The sequence below is a fragment of the Montipora capricornis genome, chromosome 2 (assembly GCF_036669925.1).
Source record: "Montipora capricornis isolate CH-2021 chromosome 2, ASM3666992v2, whole genome shotgun sequence".
Lineage (NCBI taxonomy): Eukaryota > Metazoa > Cnidaria > Anthozoa > Scleractinia > Acroporidae > Montipora > Montipora capricornis.
In genome coordinates this window covers 54,884,579-54,893,599 of record NC_090884.1, presented here as the reverse complement: position 1 = coordinate 54,893,599, position 9,021 = coordinate 54,884,579, and the positions used below count along the sequence as shown (strand labels likewise).

Sequence of the window (9,021 nt, the reverse complement as noted above, 5' to 3'; positions counted from 1 at the left end):
ACAACGCCGCAAAACAGTGATATCATTGGTTAAAAGAGCATAAATAATCCTGCTGCACGTGCCGCACGGATTATTGCTCATATTTTTGCGGTTCTCTGCATGACGACGACGTAAAATCACCAAATTTTAGGTTTTGACGACAACTTGAGCATGCAACAGAGAATCTTTCATTCTCTATTTTCACTCTGAAATCGCTCGTACCAATTTATTTTTAGGATACTTCGCCCATATTGTAGGACGTGAACGAGATGGAATAATCGCGAAAGACTTATAATAGAGCAAAGTTTTATTTTGAGGTGACGTTTTCGTTGACGTCGCCGTCGTAGATCTTAAGGTCCCTATTTAAAAAATGACGCTATACTTTCGTTACCGAGAATCAAACCAGTAAAATTCAAACTATTTTGTTACCTACAGCTGATGATGGAAAGGATTAAAAAGGATTGATATTTGAAACATAATAATCAATTTTTGTTTCTTATCTGGTCATGGTGTTTATGAACTGTGAATCGCCATGAACGTGAACAGGTAATTTTGCCCTAAAGTATTTGATATCTTCTTCAAGTCTTACAAAATGCAGGAGTACATGTATATATATCAGATGTGTGAACTACAATACTAAGTTATGTGTTTAACTTAGTTTCGACCATAAACAGTAATATTATCGCGACAGTGCCTGTTTGAAGAGGTAGTTTTGTGCGCTTTGTGATAAAAACAAGACTTATGGATGCGCAGTTGTAGGAGAGTTGGTCCAAGACGCCCAAGAGATTATTATGAAGGGCTACACCAGTCCATCACCCATGATGAACTCTTGACGACACTAAAATTTTGAAGTTAAATCCCAAACAAAGACTTAATGAAGTCTGAAATTACGGTGTCAACCTCCCTCGTTGTTGCTGTCTTGTCAACAGTCCTAATTAAATTAGGTTTTTCAACTCCATTAATTCCGTGTTCCCTAAAAAAAATAAACCGGGCGTCCTTCAGATTCTGTGATCCTAATTAATTAACACTTAAACGTCATTCAACTTCTTGATATAAATTGTAGACGAGATAAAATAACTTGTGTTGAGGATCTGTGCAGCCTCGAGGTTATACTTAGTTCTAATTGGGCCTTAATTGAGAGGTTTTTGAGCGAGGGATCCGAGGAGCTTTTTCCTGTTATGCTGTACATTCAAGGCGGAGGTTACGAAGCCGGAACTCCTGCGGTAAGCCCCGGGGATTTGATTCCCCAATGGAGTGTTGTGTTAGTTACTATATACAGTATCGCGTAGGTCAGTTTGGTTTTATTACGACCGGAGACTCAGTAGCCCCTGGGAATTATGGGAAGCTGGATCAGATCGAGGCTCTGAAATGGGTTCAAGAGAACATCGTTGACTTTGGAGGCAACGCGTCTGAGGTCACAATATCTGGTGAAAGCGCTGGTGGATCCAGCGTTGGCCTCTTGTTATTGTCTGTACGATCTTATGGATTGTTTCACCGCGCCATTTCCATCAGTGGAGTCGATCTCTCGCCGTTTGCCATCGGATCATCAGCAGACCTGGTGAAGCAGAGCCTAAAGGTCGCCAAAACGGTTGGCTTTTCGTTGACCGGCTCCAAAAGTCAAATGATCGATTGTCTACGTTATGTCGATGCACGTAGGTTTCCAGTAAATGACGTTAACGTGTGGAGACCCATAGTCGATGGTAACTTTCTGCATGACACACCCAGAAGTCTGAGAAATGAGGGAAAGTTCCACAGTCTCCCTTACCTGGCCGGTTTCACGAGCCGTGAAAGGTCGTATTTCTTTCCTAGTCTTGTCAGCAACGTGACCCCCGAAAATTTCCGAGAGTACACAGAGAAAATATTTTATAGCATTGGCAGCAAATACGGACAAAAATTAGATGACAGTGGTAGTCTTCCAAAGCCACTTCTTGACGCCATAACTTTGCTATATACACCATGGCCGGATAAACTGGATCCCGTCAAAATCAAAGAACGGATATCCGATGAAGTCAGGGACTATACTATGGTAGCCCCAACTCACGCAGATCTGGTCCTGCACAGCGAAAAGGCGCCTCAGTGTATATGTACGAGTTTGCCCATCGTTCAGACCTTAATCCAAGCCCCTCGTGGAAAGGGATCGCTCATAAAGATGACACTCCATATCAATTTGGTTTTCCGTTGATGAATTTGACAGACCTGCAAAAGTACGACGAGGTCGACCGAAACGTAAGCGACATGGTTATCACGCTGTTTACAAACTTTGCCAAATATGGAAATCCCACGCCGCAACCGGTACGCGGTGTAAAATGGGAAGGATTTAATTCCACCCACAGGGCTTATTTTCGTATTTACTCGACGCCGGAAATGGCCATCAACTTCCAGCCAACAAAGGTAGCGTTCTTGGAATGAGTATTGCGAGATTGAGACATTTTATCCCGCCGAGTACTTAACTAACTATTTATCGATCCCTGGTTGCCCCGTATTTGACATACGGCATAATCGCCTGGGGACAGGCGGCGAAGTCAAACTTGCGTAAAATCTTAATCTTGCAGAAGCGTGCCCTTCGCTTGATGCATTTCTTTCCTAATAGGGATCATATTCTTCCCTTGTTTATTTCTTCCAATATCTTGCCAATCAATCTGCTTTACTTTGAGACGGCTCTGATATTTATGCATGATGTTGCCCATGACTCTGCACCTTTAAACCTTAAAAATCTCTTCCGCTCCTCAAATCAAGTTCATTCGTATAACACATGCAAGGTTCTCCTCAGCTGGTAATTACTACGTTAACCCATCCAGAACAAACGAAATTCTATTTCTAGATTAGGGCCAAATCTATGGAATTCTCTGAATAATACCACACGTGAGCTCCCTCGTAAGAGTTTAAAACAGAAATCCACAATATGCTTTTGTATTTTCTGGCTTCTGAGGATATTGACATTGAATCGCTTTCCATAGTTCAGAAACTTATATCAACATATTTCCACAATGACGGTTAACTCTGCGGTTATTTTGATTTGTTAAAGTTGCAATGATGGCGGTTATTTACTTATTTATTTATTATTACTATTTTATTCCCTTTTTTGCACTTACTTTGTAATGTCATCTCATGTATTTTTCAAGCGATGTATTATACCTCTATTACTTTTCCACTTGTTATGTTAATACTTTAAGGGCTACTTTTCAATTATTTTCTTCATACTTTGTCCAAATTTGACAGGCTGTAATGTCGCTTCTCGCCTCGACTAGCCAATGCTATTTGCGGGAAGCGACCATTCTGTATTTTTCTTTTGTCAAATAGTAAATAAAGTTGAAAGTTGCGTCGGTTTGTTGGCTCAACTCACTTAAAGAACATACCGACCAACTCTCCTGGAGTAGGTGTAGGTGTTGGAGGCCTCGTTTTCTTTCTTATAACATCAGCAGTGATTTTTTTGGGATAGCCGTTGGAGTGTAAAGCGGCGAAAACACGAGCAGTTTCACGGGTCTTTCCAACTTGTGTGTTGGGGAGATTCAAAGCTCTATGCAGGAGTGTCTCAGCGGTGCTGATTTTATGTTTTCTGTCATGGTGTGAATGGAAGTCAAGATATCTATCCGTATGTGTGGGTTTGCGGTAGATGTCGACCAAACGTTTTCCGTTACCGCGCGAAATGAGGATGTCAAGAAAGGGTAGTTGGCCGTTGGACTCGTGTTCGATGGCGAGAGAAATATGCTGATCGATTGAGTTCAATGAATCGTCACGGTGGAAGGAGGCAACAGCGTCCCTCTTAATAATGCAGAAACTGTCGTCTACATACCGCTTCCAAAATTTCGGAGAGACAGTAGTCGCGTTGATTGCTGTTTTTTCGATTTCTTCCATGCATAGGTTGGCTACTACAGGGCTGACGGCTACCCATAGCACAACCGTGGATTTGTTTGTAGATGGTGTCATTATAAACAAAGAAGTTATTGGACAGCACAAAATTCAATAAGGATATTATGTCCTCGATGTCTAGGTTGGTTCTGGAATGAAGAGACGAATCATCCTCTAATTTCTTCCTGATATAAACGCAAGCTTTGTCGACAGGGATGGCGGTGAATAGAGACGCCACATCAAAGGAAACCATGGTTTCGTCATCTTGGATGTTAACGTCGGCTATTTCGTTAGAGAACTCCTGTGAATTAGCAACTGAGAACCCATTACGATTTTGGATCGGTGCAAGGATGTCAGTGAGGAATTTAGAAATGTTGTAAAGTGCAGAGCCAATGCAAGTCACGATAGGTCTGAGAGGGTAGCCGTCTTTGTGGTGTTTGATAGAACCGCGGATCGCTGGTGGAATGCCGTCGGTAGATCTTAGTTTAAAATATGTATAGTCATCAATCTTTTGTTGTCTCTTTAAGTTCAGGAGTGTCGTGTTCAAATCAAGCTCGATTCGACCGAACGGAGATCTTGTGACAACTTCATAGGTACTTCGGTCCGCAAGGAGAGACTCCATTTTGCTGTTGTATTCTTCTCTATCAAACACAACGAGGCAATTTCCTTTGTCAGCTTTCATGATGACTCTGGAGCGGTCTTTCTTTAACTCATGTAAAGCTTTGCTTTCTTCTTTAGAGATGTTGTGATTAGGTAAAGAAGCCCTTAGGAGAATCGCTGCCGCAGAGGTTCGTATTTGATCTTTAGATTCATCCGGTAAATATGAGATCAGAGGCTTCAATTTCGGCGACAAAGTCCTAAAAAGGAATTTTGGACGGCGTCGGGGCAACTTCGGGCCTTTTTCCAAGAGCGAACGCTCGGAAGGAAGGAGTGGTTTCTTGAAAAGGTTAACAACCCAATTGTTTTTATCCACCACATCACTTGGGTGGTTGTGGGAGGTCTTCAAGTTATTTAGCTTCTTATCGTGTCTTGCTTTGATGTTCCGTACAGAATAAGCTCTTTTTTGGAAGAACTGTATTAAGGACGAGAGGGCAGCATCATCCATTAATGTTGGGGCGGACAATAATTCGTGCCCGCTCCCAAGACAATATCACATTCTCTTAAAGAAACACTAATTTTCTTAGCATTTTTAACATTTTTTCCACCACTTGCTTTTATCGTTTAATTTATGCCAATATTTTCGTTATATTTAAATTTCTTTTGTCTTTGTTCTTTACTCGTTTTTATCCGTTGAAGACAGCAGTTCAGTCTGTCGAAAGCTCATAGTGTTTTTTAAAACTTTTTACCAGAGAACGCTTATACTTATTTCTTACCATGAATCCTGGTAACGAATCTTCAATATTTTTACGTCAGCGATATAGTTCACATTTCCATGACTTGATCGCAGAATGTCGTTCTAATATTGCTGACTTTGTGCTTCTCAAGGGTGCTTGAACCAGTTTTATTTAGCGCAGTTACCCTAATATCGCATCAAAGTGAAACAAGCTTTGAAGGTGCACGTTTCGAATAGAAGCACTGATGTCGAAGTCTCAACTGGAGAAGTTCTTATTCTTGACATTTTTGCCTTTGGCTTGCTCAGTGACAGTCTCAACAAAGTACGGAGATATCGAAGGCTTCAAAGCTTCGTATCCGAATGTCTCAGGTCCGTTCAAAGATGTCAGCAAATTTTTAGGCGTTCCTTTTGCTACACCGCCGACTGGCGAGTTAAGGTTTAAAGCGCCACAACCTCTTCCAGCTTGGAAACGTAATGTTCGCGAGGCCAAGAAGCATGGAAATGTATGCATGCAAAGCAAGCTTTTCGATCGTTTCATGAGAATGTTCGCCTCGAATTTGTCTTACAGTGAAGATTGTCTGTATCTTGATGTCTATTCCCCGAACGTCAGCTCGAGTTTACCGGTGATGGTTTATATTCATGGTGGGGCATATCAGGTTGGATCGGCCATTACCTCTCAGAGCGACATTCTCGCCCTTCAGGGAGTAGTAGTCGTGATAATTCAATATCGCCTCGGTCCGTTTGGATTCCTGACAACAGGAGATTCCGCTGCTCCTGGAAATTTCGGAATGCTGGATCAGGTGGAAGCACTTAAGTGGGTCAAGGAGAACATTGCCAATTTTGGCGGAAATCCAAACAAAGTGACAATATTTGGGCAGAGCGCTGGTGGATCTAGTGTTGGCCTTCACCTGTTATCTCCTTTGTCTAAAGATCTTTTTCACCAAGCAATTGCAGAGAGCGGGGTGGATTTGAGCCCCTTCGCGACTCAGCCAAGTTCTTTTGGCTTGCGCTTCACTAAAGAACTTTCTGATAAGCTAAGCTGTCCAAGCAGCAATCACAACGTTATGGTGGATTGCATACGTGGGAAAACAGCCACGGAGGTTCAGAGTGCCGCAGAGTTAATCCCTCAAAGATTTACTCGTAAAATTCACTTTGCACCTGTCGTGGATAGCAATTTTCTTCATGATACACCAACGAATTTGAGACAACAAGGAAAACTCACAAAAGTCCCGCTTATGATCTGTTTTACTAGCCATGAGGGTTCACAACTTCTCGCTTCTTTTGTCAACGATTCATTTCATCTCATGCAGAGCGTAAGCAACGGAGTGAGCCCTGCTTTGTTCAAATCATTTCTGACAAGCTTCGCGGACTCTGAAACTAACAGGTAAGAAAATGTTGCAATGTAAAATATGGCATGCTTGATTTTTGCTGACCCCCCCCCCCCCCTCAATCCCCCCTTGTCCTCCGACATGCATGAAACAAAAAGTAAGCATTTATCAAGTCACCATTTCCAACTGATAGATATTCTATAAAGCTACCTTAAATTTGGATTCTAGTTGCTCTTTGCCCAGACCTTGAGTAGATGCAGCTTTTAACATCTTTGCTGACAAAACGCTTGCACAATTTTTAATGCCCCCCACCTTTAAGCCATGCATATGTTGCCCCCCCCCCCCTCCTATTTGCACCATCTCCCCCTCCCGATAAATAATGACCAGTCCCTGACAAAACTAAGAGCTAGCAAAATTTGAAGTCTATCCATATACATATACAGAGAGTGAGGGATAATCGGCGACCTTTGCTCTAAGTTCGTGATTACAATTCTTGCACCAATCATCGAGAAGCTGAGGCCGCTTAATTACTGACGGTTTATTGTGTGTTTGACTCTTAACGGCATTTTGCTTAATGGACGAGCAGTGAATTACAATCACTTTGAACTGAAGAACATCGGAGTGAGAGTTACTTATTGGAGGCGGCACTTATTTGCTTTTTTGTCCCAAATGCGGCTATTATTCGAGGGCGGCGCGACTGTCGGGCGGCGCTTGTTCGGGGGCGACGCGTATTCTAGTAAATACGGTATATCAATTGCTTCCTATAAAATCATCTTAAAGAATGGTTCGGGCGACCACCGCCCGCCTTATCAGTTCGGGTGAATTAGCTATCGGGCGAAATGACCTCAATTCTTTGGAAAGGCAACTTTAAAAAATTCATCGAAAAAAACTAAAACCCACGACAATATGATCATTATGATGGATGGTGATGAAAAGGAACACGTATTTATGGCGATTCAACATTATCGCATCTTTCTCCACTTTACCCTCGCATTTTACGGCAGCTTGGTGTAGCTAATATCTCCGAGCATTTACGACTTCCAGCCACGACATACCCCAGAGGATAGATCACAACACCGGGAACTCCATCTACTCTTTGCGAATAGTGCGGGTGTCGGTTCTTTTGCGTCCAACAGGATTATGAACATTAAAGGCTAATTTTTTTTATGAGACGGGGACTACGATTTATCGTCCTTATCCCGGAGAACCCCAGAGAGTCTAACCGTTTTCAGATGTCATTCATTACAAAGGCAGCACTTTCTGTTCAATTATTCAAAGACCCCGAGTGTCGAAGCGGAGTTTTGATCCTGCGACGTCAGTCCCGCGCAGTAGTCTGAGTCATTGTCCCAAAATATATCTCTTTCTTGTGGTAGCCGTGGTAAATAAGACCTTTCTTAATTTTCTTTATTCTTTTTTTTTAATAGGAAGGGTACTGCTCACTTACTAGGAAATGCTTTGGAATTCATGTACACCCCATGGCCGGACAACAATGACAAATTCGCACTTAGAAGTCAGCTTGTAGATATGATTGGTGATTACCTGTTCTTTGCACCCAGTCATGAAGTCGCTGATATTCACAGCCAGTTCGCACCCGTGTACATGTACGAGTTTGCCCATCAGGCAAAGGTCAGCGCTATTCGTACGGAGCCTTGGATGGGTGTGCCTCATGCAGAAAACGTGCCCTTTGATTTTGGGATTCCGTTGCTCCCGATGTTTTCTTCCATCAGCAGCGAAGCTGACCGGAACGTTAGTTTACTGATAATGGCCATTCATGTGAATTTCGCTAGATCCGGCAACCCTATGCTCCGCAATATTCCCTGGGAGAGATACAACTCATCTCACAGAGCTTACCTGAAAGTTGACACAAATCCCAAGATGGCAGAGTCGTTTAATCCTCGCCGAATGGCATTCTGGAATGATTACTATACGAAATTAACTCAAGTTAGGATTGAAAGCGACAAAGAAGTGATCAGCGGTGCCAGCAGTGGTGTTACCATCAGTGGTGTGATCATCAGCTTTGCTTTAGCTATAGTTCTAATGTGAGCAGACTTGCAGAATCTTTTTCAAAGTAGTGCTTTTCCCAGGGCTTCTCTGCCACATCATGAAGTTTATCCACCGTAGTATACAGTCTGTGAGATAGAGGCAATATTTCCCATTTTTTCCCCGTGTCAAAACGTATTTTATTTTGGGATGGGGAAAATAGCGAATTGTTTTCCTTGCACAATCCATAATTTTGAACCAATTAAGGTCTTGCATTCCCTCGTGCGGTTACGAACGTTCCATTTGCCACATGATATTATCTATTTTTTTTTTAACGAAAGCTTCTGGTCGAATGGAAAGCGCCCTTTGGCTGAGTACATGATAGCTCGGCTTCTAAAGGTTGAAAATAATAATAATAATGATAATAATTATAATAATAATAATAATAATAATAATAATAATAATAATAATAATAATAATATCGCGTAAATCCCGAAATGCACTTGCGCTCATACGATTTCCTATACTTAAATGTCTGAAAAGACAAGAGAT

General features: G+C 42.1%; 2 protein-coding genes and 1 pseudogene across 2 annotated transcripts in view; 2 read left to right on the top strand and 1 right to left on the bottom strand.

Annotated features, from left to right (window-relative positions):
- The first annotated feature begins 1,007 nt into the window (after positions 1-1,007).
- On the top strand, positions 1,008-2,497 carry LOC138037513 (neuroligin-4, X-linked-like; annotated as a pseudogene).
- Positions 2,498-3,742: 1,245 nt separating this feature from the next.
- Positions 3,743-4,933, bottom strand: LOC138037512 (uncharacterized). Its single transcript, XM_068883430.1, has one exon. The coding sequence runs from the start codon at positions 4,931-4,933 to the stop codon at positions 3,743-3,745; it is 1,191 nt and encodes a 396-aa protein (XP_068739531.1).
- Positions 4,934-5,259: 326 nt separating this feature from the next.
- LOC138027299 (neuroligin-4, X-linked-like) overlaps positions 5,260-9,021 on the top strand; it is a 4,464-nt gene continuing 702 nt past the window's right edge. The window contains exons 1-2 of the mRNA XM_068874877.1: positions 5,260-6,545; positions 7,914-9,021. The exon at positions 7,914-9,021 is cut by the window's right edge and continues 702 nt beyond it. Of these exons, the coding sequence (XP_068730978.1) occupies positions 5,407-6,545; positions 7,914-8,532 (1,758 nt within the window). The 5' untranslated portion in view covers positions 5,260-5,406 and the 3' untranslated portion in view covers positions 8,533-9,021. The remainder of the gene's footprint in view (positions 6,546-7,913) is intronic.